Source organism: Heteronotia binoei, chromosome 4 (assembly GCF_032191835.1).
Source record: "Heteronotia binoei isolate CCM8104 ecotype False Entrance Well chromosome 4, APGP_CSIRO_Hbin_v1, whole genome shotgun sequence".
In the NCBI taxonomy this organism is placed as follows: Eukaryota; Metazoa; Chordata; class Lepidosauria; order Squamata; family Gekkonidae; genus Heteronotia; species Heteronotia binoei.
This window is the reverse complement of record NC_083226.1, coordinates 112,660,988-112,677,225: the sequence shown is the minus strand read 5'-3', so window position 1 is coordinate 112,677,225 and position 16,238 is coordinate 112,660,988. Positions and strand designations below refer to the sequence as shown.

Below are 16,238 nucleotides of genomic sequence, written 5' to 3'. Positions count from 1 at the left end.
AAAGGGCAGAGTGAACAGAGAATAAGAGTTGAATGTATGAAATCTGCTTGAATGTATGACTGGGAGCCACCAGCCTTCTGTGTGAAATTGCTGTTATGTTACAGCATAGAGCTACTTTATATATTTAGTACAGTCATGTTGGATGCAGGGAATTTTTGGGGCTGCGGAGCATTGAGGCATTCTGTTAACCTTCATTTGCAGCATGGTATGGTGATATAATCTCCCCAAAACTTTATTCCTTATGGCTTTGCCTCAGTATCTAGTATCATGTTGTGTTCCTATCTGATAATTAATATTAACCCATGTTTTCCAGTATATCTAAAGTCCATTTTAATGGTTCCCTCTGATTTGTTCATTTGCTATACTTAGGTATGGACATTTTTCTGGTATAAATCGCAAAGTTCAGCTGACATACCTCCCTCATGGTTGCCCCAAAACATCTAGTGAAGAAGAAGGTACTGTGATACCAATTGTTTACAAATCAATTATTGTAATTTGATTTGCCTTTTGGATTTTGTTACATTAGCCTATGGAAAATAATAGCAGTGAAAACTGTTTATTTTATCACTTGAACTTTCAGCAGACATTGATAATTTTTCCTGACCTCTTTCAGATCCATATAATGCACCAGTGCCAGAAACAGCTCTGGAATGTTCTAGAGCTAAAGGATAAAAATTGGTGCTCAGATAAGATATCATGCCACAGCATTTGCTCTTATCAGAGGAGCAAACATTTTACTGCAGTTTCCTTTTAATCAGCAGCTCTGCATTAATTATCTCAGAGAATGAATTCATGTGTCTCTGTCTTTTTTGATAGCTTTAGACAAAAATGTATGGTAGGTCATTTACATTATCTTTATTTTTATTTCTCTACATTTCTCTTCTTCCCCTCTCTCATGTCACATATGGTGCAACAGCCTTTCTTCAATAATTGCCAAATTTTAGGAGTTAAGCTTCCAGTCATAGATATGTGTACAGAGCATGCATTGCCAACTCATCACTGGCATGATGGGCTTATCATCACAGCAGCCTACTTGGTACCAACCCCAATCCCACAGTAATATTTATTTATTTAATTTATGCCTGCCCTCCCCACCAAAGCAGGCTCAGGGTGGCTTACATGCCAAATGGCAATTTGTAACATAGAAACATTTAAAAACAGTATCCTCACTAAAACAATACGGTGCTATAAGCTATGAATATATTAATACTAGTGGTGGCATGGTACAGCCAATCATCTGTATATCAATTCTAGTAATTACATCCAGATGTTCCAATGGTCTTCAGGTGCTTCAAGATGTTCCAATGGCGCTTCAAGGTGTTCAGCTCTGATTCTTCAACTCAACAGTCGAAGGCTTGGTGGACAAGCTCAGTCTTACAGGCCCTGCAGAATTGAAGAAGATCTCGGAGGGCCCTAACATCCTTCGGGAGCTCATTCCACCAGCTCAGAGCTGCAACAGAGAAAGCCCTCACCCTAGTTGTAGTTAGCTTGGCTTCCTTAGGGGTGGGAATCGATAAAAGATTTTGAGACCCTGAATGTAGTACTTTCTGGGAAACATGTGGGGAAAGGCACAGGTAAGCAGGTCCCTGGCCATATAGAGCTTTAAAGGTGAGTACCAGCACCTTGAAATGCATCCAGTATGAAACAGGTAACTAGTGCAGCGCTTTCAGCACAGGCTGAATGTGCTCCCACATGGAGAGCCCCAATAACAGCCTGGCTGCAGCATTCTACACCAGTTGAAGTTTCTGGATTTGAGACAATTGCATCCCCATTACAGTAATTTAGTCTCGAGGTGACCATAGCGTGGATCACTGTCACCAAGTCGCAGCTGAACAAAGCAGGAGTCAAGTTGCACCTTTAAGACTAACCAAGTTTTATTCAGAATGTAAGCTTTCATGTGCTCTCTAAGCACACTTCATCAGAGGAGGGGATCAGGTATTGTGTCACCAAGTCGCAGTGTTCGAGGAAAAGAATCAGCTGCCATTAGCCAAAGATGGTAAAAGGCCAATTTGGCAGTAGCTGCTACCTGGGCCTCCATTATAAGAGAAGACTCCAGAAGCACCCCTAAACTCTTAACCCTTGGTGCCAATACAAGTGGTGCCCCATTGAAAACCAGTAGTGAAATCTCCATTCCTGGACCACTGCTACTTAGATATAGGACCTCCATCTTAGTCAGATTCAATTTCAGTTGACTCAGCTTGAGCCAGTTCACCATGCCTTGTAGTGCCAGATCCAGATTTTCTGGGGCGCAGATAGAGCTGGGTGTCATCAGCATATTGATGGCATTCCAGCCCATACCTCTGGGCAGTCTGGTCAAAGGGGTGCATGTAGATGTTAAAACAACATCAGGAAGAGAACAGCCCCTCGTGGCATTCTGCATATGTCTATGGGATGACTGCTCTCCTATGGCCACCCTCTGCCCCAACCTTGGAGAAAAGAGGAGAGCCATTGTAAGGCAGACTCCTGGATCCGTGTGTCAGCGAGGCAGTGGATCAGTAGCTGATGATCAACCATGTTGAACGCAGACGACAGGTCCAGCAACAGCACTGCTGAACCGTCCTGATCCAGATGCCTCTGGAGGTCATCCAAGAGGGTGATCAGTACTATCTCCGTCCCATGGTTTGGGCAAAAGCCGGAATGATATGGATCTAATATGGAAGCATCCTGCAGAAAATTCTTCAACTGCAACATCACTGCCTTCTCAGTGATATTGCCTAAAAAGGGAAGATTCGACACAAGTCGATAATTTGCTAGTACGGCCAGATCCAGTGATGGTTTTTTTAGGAGAGGCTGGACCACTGCTTCCTTAAAAGGCTTAGGGAAGATCCCTTCAGAGAAGGATCTGTTGACAATGACCCTTAACGGATCACACAGCTCCATCTGGCTAGCTTTGATCAGCCGTGATGGGGCATGGGTCCAAATTACAAGTGGTTGGGTGTACAATAGAGAGAACTCTGTCAACTTCCTCCAAGCTGAGTGGAATGAATTGATCCAAAACCTGACTAGAAGTTGTGCACAGAATCTCAAGCTCATTTACTGTTTCAAATGTGGCAGGAAGGTCATGGTGGAGCGACAAGTCCTTATCTGCGAAGAAACTCGCAAAAGCCTTACAGCCAGTACCCAGTTCTTTAATGTTTGATCTGCCCTGCAGCAGGGTATTAAGGGACCAAATTGTACTAAATAATTGTGCCGGGTGTGAATTTGCAGATGCAATCCTGGCTGTAAAGTATGTTTCTTCGCGACCTTGACAGCCATCTCATAGGCTCTCATAAATTACTTACAAGATGTTCTGGTCACTTTGTCATGGGCATGCTGCCACTTCCTCTCTAGTCATCTGAGCCTCTGTTTCATCAGCTGCAGTATCCACAGTGGCGTCCAAGGCACAGCATTCCATTTTTCCATCAATATTATGGGCATCTGCTGTGCATCCAGCACTGACTTGATCTTCTGTTCTACTAATGGCCTTCAGCCTATGTACTACATTTATATATTTATTTCATTTATATCCTACTTTTCTCCCCCAGGAGACCCAATGTAGCTAACATTGTTATCTCTACCACTTTGTCCTCACAACTCAGTGAGATAGGTTAGGCTACACCTGCTATACTTTGCTTCAGGATTCCATTGCACTGACTATGTGCTGCGTTCCCATTACTGTTTTGGGTCCCATCCAGTTTTATTCACTCTTTGTATAGATACTGGCATCAACTCCTCTCTTTTACATGCTGTGCATTGGCTCTGTTGCTGACTCTAATAAAGACTTGTACACTTTGTTGTTGATATGCTCTGAGATTATGGAACAAAGGCCCTTCTTTGTCCCTGAAAGTCTCAGACAGTATGCCTGGCTGATGAAACATCTCACTGGGGAGCTACAAATGAGGGCCAGGTGTGAACTACCTATGGGATCAATCAGAGACCATTGTCACCCTTTCTATTCTGGTGGTTTCAATGGTATCAATCAAGGATGCATAGTCAAACTGTCAATGGCACTTAACACATCCAGATGACCAGAAAACTTAAATCTGGTACAAGACCTGTGTCTTCTTAACCAACTTTTCCCAACTCCAGAGCTGTCCACTTCTCCATGAATGCGAAATAATACTCCTACTCTGGATGAATAGGTAGAGGACAGAAACGGAATATTATAGGACAGACATTATATTCTGCTATGGCCCTATTGGTCAAGATTCTTACCTATATGGAAGGAATGACCAGGTCTCCTTACCACTTGTCAGAAAACTCACACCAAATCTACAATTTCTCCCGGAAGACAAGAAAAACACCATACAAATTCCCTCAGGAGAAAGGTTATAAGTTGATTAAACAGCAGTAGAACATAGTTCACAACAAAGTTGTTGACTGTGCATCTCAAACTATTATGATATCTGTAGGTCTCCATTGCTACATAAGACATTGTTCTACCTTTTGCCCATGATACTAAGATCAGGCTTTTGTTCTTTGCATTCAACTGAAGAGATCTTGGAACAAGTGATTAAGGGCAAAAAACAGCCTGACATCTGGGTTTGTCACAAATTTTATCTGGATTCTCTTGAGAATGATCTTAGTCAAGACCATTTTTGCAGTGTACTTTCCCGTATTTCTCTGTGGAGTTCATTGGTTTGGGGAAACATTAGTCATCAGTTAAAAAAACTGTATCATATATGCTACAAAATCATACAACAAAACTAAACCTGTGCAGGAAATCAGTTATAGCCTCTGACTGCACACCTTTTCATTGTCTTGCATATTTAGGTTCTGAGCTAGGATACAACTTTCTTCCTAATTATGAAACTCTATCACTTAAAGACTCATGGATCCTTGCAATAATCTGCATCAGTTATGACATGGAATTTAACAAAGCCTTTGCCCTTTGTTCCAGCAAGACTGACATACATACCCCATGGGAAAAAGTCTCATCATTGTTGAACATGGGAACCATAGAACCTGCTGCTTTCCCTCAGCAAGGAGTTCTGTTCCAGACAGTTTGTGGAGAGACTGCTAGGGAGAGAGGGAATGAGGGGACTCTGAGAGCCAGTGTAGTCATTAGAGTCTTAGAAAAGGGTCTGAGGGACCAGGTTCATATTTGTGTTCTGCCATGGAAGATTTCTGGGACAGCTTGGGCCACTGACTCTGTCTCAGCTTAATCTATCTCACAAGATTGTTGTGAGGATAAAATGGATGAGAGGAGAATGGTATAGAAGGGTGTGTAGTCAAAGACCATGATTAATCTGGAGAGAATGTAGGCATACCACTGTCTATAGCACAGGTTTAGCAGGCCTGAAGTCCTTGTATGTGGCTAGCAACCAGGAGTGTTCCATCAAACCCTTTCCCTCTTACTGACTCACCAAATCATCTGTGCAAATGCAGTCCAGCAGAGCTGTTTAGGTTGTGAGGAGACTTCAGTCCTGAGTCTCTGAGGATTTGGGTCTGTAAAATGTAATGCATTTTGCAGATAAACTTCCTCAGATTCATTATGACTTAGAAGCTGTGGTTGGTTCAGTCTCAAGATGCTATTGGAATACTATCTGGTCCTAGTCATATGGTTGACTTTTAGTTGACAAGGCCTGATGAAGCAGAAAAGCTGCTTGGCAGTGTGCAGCCAATCCCTTTAGACTTGCCCTCCATGGCTGATAGTATCAAGTTGTACTGGGTTAACTGAGCAGGTCTGAGGAGTAATAAATGCCTGTCTCTGCAGGAGGGTATGGTTTCAACTACCTTAAAACGGTTGAGACCTTTCCTGAAGAAGGTGTTCATAGACCAGAATAATCTAAATAACTGTAGTTTGGTGGCCAACATTCAGTTCTTGGGCAAGATGCTCAAGTAGGTGATGGTTAACCGCTCTGACTAGGGAGAACGGCAAGGTATAAATGAAATAAATAATAAAGCTGAAGACTGTAGTGAGGAGGGGAGATAAAAGCTATGTTGGTTGGAGAGAAGGAAGCAGAGAAAGTGGAGAAGGTATTGGGGCCGCCTGGAGGAAGGAAAGAGGTAGTAGTGCGGGGAGGATACAGGGGAAATGAGGTATCCCTTGCTAGTCTGTGCACTTTCCATATCTGTCATATGAAGTAAGCCCATTTGATAATCTCCCATATGTGGAACAGTGTAGAGGCCACAATGAAGAAAAACCAATAGTTTACCTATAAGCCATTTTCTTCACATGGTCATCTGTGTAGTTGCACAAACTCTCCACTTTCCCTGTTGCTGGCTTCTAAATTATTTCCCTTTGGGAGAATTCCTAGTGTTGGTTATAAGGAATTTAGTGGGAAGGTGCATGTCCCTCCATTCAGAACTGATAGAGTGACGTGGTATTCTCCTTAAGGGGATCTGAGTGCTAATATTTAACCAAGAGCTTTAGAAATTTCTGGTGGTGTATCTACATCTGTTGGGGAAGGCAATGGCAAACCACCCTGTAAAAAGTCTCCCATGAAAATGTGGTGATGTGACATTACCCCAGAGTTGGAAACAACTGGTGCTTGCACAGGACTACCTTTACCTTTTTATCTACATATGTGCAGAACCCATGTATATATGACTGTTCAGATAACCACTTAGAGAACATCTGTCCCAGCTAAATAACCAGTTTGCCACTCGCCCTGCCATTTTGGTTGCCTGTTACTTTTTCATTATTTTATATGCATTTAGATAACCACAAAGAGGAGCCATCCCTACTCTTGGTTCTAAAATGGGGAGGAGAACTGACTCCTGCAGGCAGAGTTCAAGCAGAAGAACTAGGAAGAGCTTTCCGGTGCATGTATCCAGGTGGACAAGGTATCACGTTTCCTTTGCATTGATAGTGCAAGAAGCTATAATTTAGGAAGAAGGAAAGTGAACATTTTTCAAAATGAAACGTTGGCAGATTATGAAGGTGTTTTGTTCTTCCTTTGGTAGGAGACTATGCTGGATATCCTGGATGTGGTTTACTGAGATTGCATAGTACCTATAGGCATGATCTAAAAATATATGCTTCTGATGAAGGAAGAGTACAAATGACTGCAGCAGCTTTTGCAAAGGTACTATGAGAAATTATCTTCAAAATGGAAAATGATAAAATGTAATTTTAGAAGATTATTAGTGTGGCTCAGTATAGAACCAAATATGGCTGTTTTAAAAAGAAAATGAAGTCTTCGAGGGTCATACTGGATATGATGGCATCTTCATGGCGGCCACAAGGACACCAGCACCACTCTAAAAATATGCTAAAATTCTGATCTTAATCAAGCCTGCAGTGTAGCAGACTGAGGTGCTTTTGTCCCTCCCCCACACCTTATCAGATACAAAAATAGCTACAAACCAGGGTTTCCTGTAGGGTGTGCTAGCATACAGCTTCCTGGACCTTAGACAGGCAACTCAGCGCAGCAGGTCTGAGAAGTAGGTGGCCCCTCTCTCCCCTCCCCTCCTGCTCAGCAATTGGCCTGGTTCAGCTGGTCAACTCTTGGGTGGAGGTCAAAGCAAGCAGGGCCTGGTTGTGGGCCCTATAAAAGGAGGAGCCCTCCTTTTGTGCTGACTGGTATGAGAGCTCAGTCATGACCGAAGCCTCCACTGTTGCCGAAGAAGGCCTAAGGCTACCCTGCCCCACTTCAGGTGAGTCAATCAACCCTTTCTGCTGGGGGGGGGGGACTTGTCAAGGAAGCCCACATTGATCTTTAACTAAAACAATGGAGAGGCTCTTCAAGGGCCTCTTGCGGCCAGCACCATTGGGGAGGCATATGGGGGAAGCTCCTTGCCGGGGGGGGAGCCCCCCCCCCAGGCTGTGCAGTTCCTTTTCCTGCGCACACTTGGATCTTTAACTAAAATACAGTAACAACACTCTTTAAGGTTGTCTTGCCACCGGCACCATGTGAGGGGAAACCCTTGGCCAGGAGGGAAATAGAGAGGGTCCCAGCCAAGCTGCCCTCTACTCCCCATGGATTTTAAACTGGAACATGTTGAGAGGCTCTTCATGAGCTTCTTGTAGCCAGCGCCATAGGGAGGGACTGTGGGGATCCCCTCTGCCAGGGAGAGATCAGGAGGGCCCCAGCCAAGCTGCACAGTTGCCATTTCCTTCCCCCATGGGCTTTAAACTGGAACGTATTGAGATGCTCTTTATGGGCCTCTCATCACCAGTACCATGGTGAGGGGCTGCAGGGATCTCCTCTGCTTGGGAGGGCCCCAGCCAGGCCACTGCCTTCTGCCCCCCTCCATGGGTTTTAAACTCCAAATCGGCAGGAGGCCCTTCATGGGTCTCTTGCTTCCAGCAGCATGGAAGGGGGCTGTGGGGAACTCCTTTTCCAGGGAGCGAGATTGGGAGGGCCCCACATGGGCTTTTAAGTCTCTCTTCCTGTCTTTCTCTTTCTCTTTCCCTTTCTGTCTTTCTTTCTCTCTTCTGTTTCCCTCTCTCTCTTGTGTCCCCCCTCTCCCTTTCTGTCTCCTTTCTGTATCTTTCCTTCTCTCTTTCTCTCTGTCTCTTCCCTCCTGCCATGGGCTTTTAAGTCTCTCTGCCTATCTCTTTTTCTCTGTATTTCTGCCTTTCTGTCTCTCCCTTCCCCTCTTTGTGTCTCTCTCTCTTCCTTTCTGTCTTTCTGTCTCTTTCTCTTTTTCTATCTCTTTCTCCCCCTCTCTTTTTCTTTCTGGCTTTATCTTTGTCTTGCTTTCTGTCTCTCTCCTTCTTTATTAGTCATCCTTTCTGATTCTCTCTTTCTGTCTCTTTTTCTTTCTTTCTTTCTTTCTTTCTTTCTTTCTTTCTTTCTTTCTTTCTTTCTTTCTTTCTTTCTTTCTTTCTTTCTTTCTTTCTTTCTTTCTTTCTTTCTTTCTTTCTTTCTTTCTTTCTTTCTCTCTCCTTTCTCTCTTTTGTTCTCTGTCTTTCTTAACCTATCAAGGTCAGTATTGCCAGTGGTCTGCAAAGATGTTTAGGATGGAGAACTTGTTAGCAATTAAACACCCATCCTCCAACCAATGTCCCTCCCCCCCAATATATATATTCTCTATCCTTCTATTTGTGTTGCCTTGGAAAAGTGGGTTTGGGAACACACCTTTGCTAAGGTAATGTAAGTTCTACCTTTAACACTATGGTTTTTCAAGTGGCTTTCATTGTTACCACCTCTTAATTCTCTAGTGTTAGATAAATAAGCAAGAAACTTGTAGTATAGTAATATTTTGTTCTAATATAAGTTTTGGTGAAGTAGAGCTCACTTTTTACTTGCTTTTAAATTCCTCTCTTCTCCCCATTAAAAAAAGTAGGCCTGCTCACAACTTTTAGATTAGTAGATCTTTCAGCTCATGAGGTAGAATTTCTGCTCACAAGACAACACGGCTTAAAGGGAACATTGCTGCACATCCATCCTTTCCAGCTGTTTCAGCACTTGCATGGGTACAGAGGAGGGGAAGAGCCCACACTGTAGACCCAATCAGGATCAGACCCTCATGGCATTTGGATATGTTGGTAGACTACTAGAATCGCCTGGGTATGTAGGGGCAGCCCCCTCCCAAAGGTCACCAAATTCTTCACCCCTTCCAGGGCCATGCCCTAGGCAACCACCTAAGGTTGCCTACTGCGCACGGAGGCCCTGGGTGTCAGATTCATTTGTTATGATATCTTGTCATGTCAGACCATGTGTGTCATAAAATGCAGTGCCAGGTAGTGGAGATATAAACTTTATAAAGGACACGAACACAAAGATTTTTTGAAAACTTAAAATGAAACATGCTTTAAAGATTAGCACCCTTGCAATATTTTATTTATTTAACAGTTTCTGATAACTGACACCACTTGCTCTGAATTATTGCATCGAAATCTGGAGATAATGTGCTGTAGCAGTTTAGGTGTTGTTCAGGTGTGCTTCTGTAAGTTGTAAACCTGTTTTTGATTTATTGACATTCGTTAAAGAAATCTCATGGATCAGTGCTTTGAGTCTAAGACCTAGGGGATAATATGAAATGGCTGGGCATTGCGAGCTTTTATATGTAAGTTGTTTCATGTGCTGGTCAGCCAATGAAGAATATAGAGGCTTTGCTCTGTAGCTCCTGTGCAATTGAGCAAGCCTGGCAAAGCAAGCTGTGATGCAAAAGGAAGCAAGAGAGAAAGAAGGAAGCAGATGACAGTGAGTTGCTTGCAGACCTGTTAGGAACCCTCCGGGGTTGATCCGGCCCTTGGGCTGCATGTTTGACACCCATGTCTTGGACCTAGAAACCCAAAATTCAGGGAGTGCATTCCTTTCATGACATAAGCACCCACTAAGAAGGAATTTTTAGAAATTCCACTACTAAGGGGGTGAAAAGGATTAAAATGTGTTTTTACATAGAAGTAGAGCTGTGCTGTGTGGCTGGCAGGCTGCTTCATACTTGCACACTCTTCTCTCTAATTGATCAGCTGTGGAGTTCTGTATTCTGAGGTAAAATCAGTGAATGGAGGCTGCAGACAGTAGAACAGGTGTCATGGCTGACTCATCGGTGCCCAGCCCAAACCCCTGGACCTGTGTAATAACATTGCTTCTGCTGCTAGGAAGGACGTAGGGTTGCCAACTCCATATTGGAAAATTCCTGGATATTTGAGGGGTGGAGATGGAAAGGGTGGGGTTTGAGGAGGGGTGGGACCTCAGACAGATACAGTGACATAGAGTCCACCCCCCCAAGCCAACCACTTCCTCCCGGGGAACCATAGTTGCCACTTTCTAGGTGAGGGCTGGAGATCACTAAGAATTACAACTGCTCTTTAGATGGCAGAGATCAGCTCACCCTAGAGAAAACGACTGCTTTGCAGACTGGACTTTGTGTCATTATACCCTACTAAGGTTGCTTCCCTCCTGCTTTGGTCCATGCTGTGATTTCAGACCACTCACAGACTTTCAAGCTAACCTCACAGGGTTGTTGTGCAGCTCTAAACCGGCATTTTTCATAACAGGTGGTATGATGATTGAGTTTATAAGCCTTCCAGCAACAAAATACCCTTCCTACCTAAAACAAACAAAAAAAAGTAACAGTAGTGAAACGGCTATAACACCTGAACAGGACTATTGTGAGTTGCACTGATTTGTGAACTCCATTGAAAAGTATTGGATCTCCGGTGATGACAAAAGTGCTGTCTAGAATGTTTGAACTTCGATGGATTGGTCTTGATGCTATTATTATTATTATTATCCCAGCTTTCTGCACTTATGAAAATAACCAAGGCAGATAACAATTTAAAATATTCAAGATAAAATTACATTATGAAACCATTAAAATACTTCCCTCCCATGCAAGCATTGTTAAAACAATTTTTAAAGAAGCTGAACAGTTAAAATACTTAGAAATTCAAACATTAGTTAGGAAAGAGGGGTCACTGAGTGAATGCCAAATGGAAGGAAAGTCTTCACCTGCTGGTAGAAGATGGCAACATAAGTGGACAGACAAATATCCCTGGGAAGAGAATTCTAGAGCTTTGGTGCCATGATTATGAAGGCTGTCTCCCAGATTACTACGGTACCTCTCTAATCTCAGAAGGTAGAGCTACCTGAAGCAGGCCCCTCGAAGATGACTGTAATGGTCAGGCAGATTCATAAAGAATTAAACCAACCTCACAATATGAAGGTGATTTAACATATGTCCCAGTTCCAATTCTTCTTGACTTTCTCAGAATAATATATTCACAGTTAGTACAACCACTTGTAGAACATGATTTCTGTTTAATATCACTTACTGTTCATACCAGTACAAATCATGTAGCCTTAAGCAACTGGAAGAATAAATTCAGCCTATCTTTTCTGACGTTTACAGAGCCATTGTGCATAAAGAGGTTGTGCACAGAGGTTTAAAGTTCACACTAAAAAAAACCCAGGGAGGTAGGCATAGTTATCTACATATTTCTGTATTTATGTTTAAGGCTCTTTGCTATTTTTTCATTCACTGTTTACTAATTTTATTCTTTCCAGGGATTGCTTGCATTGGAAGGAGAACTCACTCCCATCCTTGTACAGATGGTTAAAAGTGCTAATATGAATGGTCTACTTGACAGTGATAGTGACTCTCTTAGCAGCTGCCAGCATCGTGTAAAGGCACGACTTCATGAAATACTCCAGAGAGACAGGGACTTTACTTCTGAAGACTATGAAAAGGTTAAAAGATAGTCTGCAATAATTCCTTTTTGAAAGATAATGATATACATATATTACTTCTTAACATACAGCAGCAGTTATATGTGTTGAAGTATATCTACATACAAATGGGAATAACAATTTTACAGTGAGAAGATTATTTTTATAATCCATGCTTCCAAATGATCTAGAGAGGATAACGTATGGCTTATTATTTAGAAGTGTTTGGAAACTGAACTTTAATATGGTTGCTAATTACGGTTTGAAGGCAAAATATAATTTGTAGGAACCGTTCAGCTCATCCCCGTTACCTGAGCTTGCTCCACCTTCTGCCATTGCTGCTGCCATATCGCCCCCCCCCCTCCCCAAGGACACTAGAGCTCTCAGAATGGTTGGACCTGGAGTGGTTACCTCATCACCCTTGCTTATCCAGGCTGTCTGTTCCCTTCTTTCTCTGACTGACTGATGGGGAGACCAATGCATTCCTCCTTGTTCTTAGCTCCCCTGTCCCTGCTCCTCCTGAGTTGTTCCACCCTTGATAGCCCCACCCCGTTGTATAACACTTGACACCCTCTCTGCCATTGGGCATTGGCCTTCCTCTGTTACAGTAACCAGGGGTCATTTTTGTAGAAAAATAGGTGTTGGAGCTCATTCAGGGATTGTTATGCAGCTGCACATACTATTCAATGGATAAGGAGATGGAACTCTCAGAAAGGTTCAGGAGCTGTGCTGAATCCGAGGCCTGACAGTAACAGAGGAAGGCAGAGAGGGTGTCATTCTTTCCATCCCACTCGGCCAGGGTGCTTCTGTGATCCAGAGTTGGGCCCTTCCCAACTCCTGTGTCCTACTGGGTCTCACCCCACAACCCTGACTGCCAGCCCTTCTCTCATCATCCCCATCAGGGTTCATCCTGGGGGCCCTCCTGACATGAGTGGCTGCGGTGTCCTCATTCACAGTAAGTCAGGCTTCCTTGGGGGTGTCCTAGGGCCCCACCTTGTCATGGTTCAGGTGAAGGCTGATCTCCTCAAACAGTAGGATGGGGGTGGGCAAGTTGTACCTTGACAGGAACCATTATCTACCCGGATTGGAAGCAGTGGTTGCATTTCAGAAAGTGAGCAAGGAAACTTGAGCATAGAAGGAAAAGTGACTGTATAATCTTTAGAGCTGGCTGTTCTGTCTAAACCAAGGCATTGTGTCAAAAATAGTATGTAGTTGTTCTTATTACATGTTACTGAGAAAAAAACCAAATAAATTATTCTGAACAGAATGAGGTACTCTCTTGAACTGTATTCAGAGTGCTCCAGAGTCACAAATACTTCATTGGGCATTAAATTAGCAACACATTTTGAGACTCAAATGGGATGTCAGCACTCTGCTTGTGTTCAGTGAGCAGTTTTTAAAGACAACAAGATCAGGTGGCTGTGATGTTTAACTGGTACTTTTTGTCTGGTACTTCAGCTTGCACCTACTGGCAGCACTTCTCTGAGAAAATCAATGCAAGAGATAAAAAATCCTGTTAAGACATGTGACAAGGTGTATTCTTTGATTCAGAGTTTGACTTCTCAGATAAGGCAACGGATGGAGGATCCTAAGTCTGCAGGTACTGTTTAGTTTAAATATACTATAACGTTTATACTGGTCACCAGTACTTACATTATCACTCATTAATCAAGTAACATAGTCATTTATTATTTTAGACAGATTGAAGGATTTTGAGTAGAAAATATTTAAGCCAACACTGCTGAACTATTATAAACAGTTCCAGGTGGGTAGCCATGTTGGTCTGAAGCAGTAGAACAAAGTTTGTGTCTAGTGGCAACTTTAAGACCAACAAAGTTTTATTCAGGGTATGAGCTTTCATGTGCACACACATTTCTTCAGATACAATGAAATGGAAGAAAACCTTCAAACTTATAAACAGAGGCTGAACAGCAAATTTGCATTTAACATGATGAAGATATTTTGAGACAAAAAAAAAGGAATAAGATAAGCATATAGGGTCAACAGCTGTACAGATTGAATTAAGGGGGAACAACAGTTGAAGCAGTAAAGGCATGAAAATAGGAAATAAATGTGTAAGAGAATCCTTTCTAATTGTGGGAAGTTAACCATATAGCTGTTGACCCCATACACTTAACTTGTTATTCCTGTTTGGGTGCTAATTAAATTAAATTACCAAGAATAAAAACTCAACACTTTTCCTTTCATCTCCTGCTTCCTCCTGTGTCCTGCTGCCAGGGCAAGGGGTGAGCGGAAGGAAGGAAGAAATTGCTTTGGTGCTGACTGCCTTCTCCTTGCTACCCAAGTTAGTCTGCCTTCTCTGTAGGCTGACAGAGCAGGCAGGACATCTGAACCTCCACCAAGTCCCACAAACTCAGGTACTTCTCCGGGGTGGAGGAGGGAGGAAGACAGCACCATGTGCCCCAGGCTCCCTCCCCCTCCTGGCCAACTGACAAAGGAAAGAAATTTCAGGGCAGTGCAGCAGTGACTCAGTGCAGCTTTAAATTGATAGGTGACAGAAAGATTGGAATGGGGGCATTGCAGTTTTGAAAGAGGGCACTGCCCTTAGCAGTACACCCTCCCTGCCACCCCCCCCCCCAGCTATGGCCCTGAATCAGGGACAGGGAACACAGACCCAACTCATTAAAAAAAAAAGTGTACTTCAGTCTTTAGTGTGGCAGAGTGAATGACTGTTACCAGAATTCAGCAAAGAGATAATGTGTAGAGATCAGGCATTTTTTGCTTAAACCCCTGCCCTACACTCCCAGCTCTTCTCCTCACCCATTCCTGGCTCACAACTATAAAACCATTATTGTTTATTAAGCTATAAAGTATTTCTGCTTATTCTGTAATTAATGCTGCAAAGTACCCCAATATTATCAGGGGAGTAATCTGGTAACACAAATAGTGTATGATGTAGGTAGGAAAAGTATTAACAAAAAGCCTCAGCACAGACTTACAAAGAAAAGTTAACATTGATTTATCATAAAAATAAAATGACAGAAAAATCTAAAAAGGCATTCAAGTAATAAAACTAGGTGTTTTCACACTAAATGGAATCAAATCTTAAACACAAACCAGGACACAGACTTGCTTTTAGTTACAGCCTTATTGTTTACAAGCCATCTCATGATGGAGCCTGCTCTCTATTCTCCCAGAACAAAATGGGGGTTATCTGAATAAACCTTTGAAATTCAGGTAGCATGAGAGTAATTTGCATTTTGCTTTCTGAATTACAGCCTACTTGAGTGATTAATTTTGCCACAGAAATAATTATACTCCTAATCAAGAGTCTAGTAAGACTGAGAAGCAACAGTATGAAAACCAAAAATGTGAAAGGATAGAGTAAGCATAGAAGCAGAATATATGCTTCTTTTTAATCTACTTTATTTTATTTCAGGTCAGTTGGTTAAATTAAGTTTGTTCATTAATTATTCTATAATAATGGGTATTGTTTGCCTATTTAGATATTCAGCTTTACCACAGTGAAACCTTGGAGCTAATGCTGCGTAGATGGGCCAAACTTGAAAAGGATTTTAAAACAAAGAATGGAAGATATGATATTAGTAAAATCCCAGATATCTATGACTGTATAAAATATGATGTCCAGCATAATGTTTCTTTAAAACTAGAAAATACAATGGAACTGTACAGGCTGTCAAAAGCATTAGCTGATATTGTGATACCACAGGTATGTACTTTGCCAGCTACATTATGCTTCTGTAATGATAATCTTGCACCAATAATGTGTGTTATTGACTGTGCTTTCTAAACCCTGTGGTAAATAGTAGTAGGCAGGGCTTTTTTCTGGGAAAAGGGGTGCAGGAACTCTCACGAGGAAAATGAAGGAGAAATGCATGGGATTTTTTGAATATTATTTTCCTGTGCTACAGGCTTACCTCTACTTTAAAGCAGTTTCCAAGCTTCCAAGATCTGATGACATTGGGCTAGCCTGGTCCATCCAGTTCAGGGCGGTATGCATACCATCACCCCATATGGTATCAAAATCGGATGTAGAGCACCTTCTCAAAATCATATTTGCCATGTGGCTTAAAGGAGTTGGGAGGGGGCAAAAAGGCTAAAGTCCCATGAAGCTCATGAAACTAGTTTCATGGTGGTTTGTATTCTGACTCATGTTTATTCCGAATGTATTTGTGTGTACAGGGTTATTCAAACTACATGTGGAATGAA

General features: G+C 42.5%; 1 protein-coding gene across 5 annotated transcripts in view; it reads left to right on the top strand.

Moving 5' to 3' along the window:
* Positions 1–16,238, top strand: part of PPIP5K2 (diphosphoinositol pentakisphosphate kinase 2) — a 117,485-nt gene that overhangs the window by 54,425 nt on the left and 46,822 nt on the right. For all 5 annotated transcript variants that reach the window (XM_060235631.1, XM_060235634.1, XM_060235633.1 and 2 more), the window contains exons 15-20: positions 370–455; positions 6,643–6,768; positions 6,889–7,010; positions 11,886–12,068; positions 13,506–13,647; positions 15,515–15,738. In XM_060235631.1, the coding sequence (XP_060091614.1) occupies positions 370–455; positions 6,643–6,768; positions 6,889–7,010; positions 11,886–12,068; positions 13,506–13,647; positions 15,515–15,738 (883 nt within the window). The remainder of the gene's footprint in view (positions 1–369; positions 456–6,642; positions 6,769–6,888; positions 7,011–11,885; positions 12,069–13,505; positions 13,648–15,514; positions 15,739–16,238) is intronic.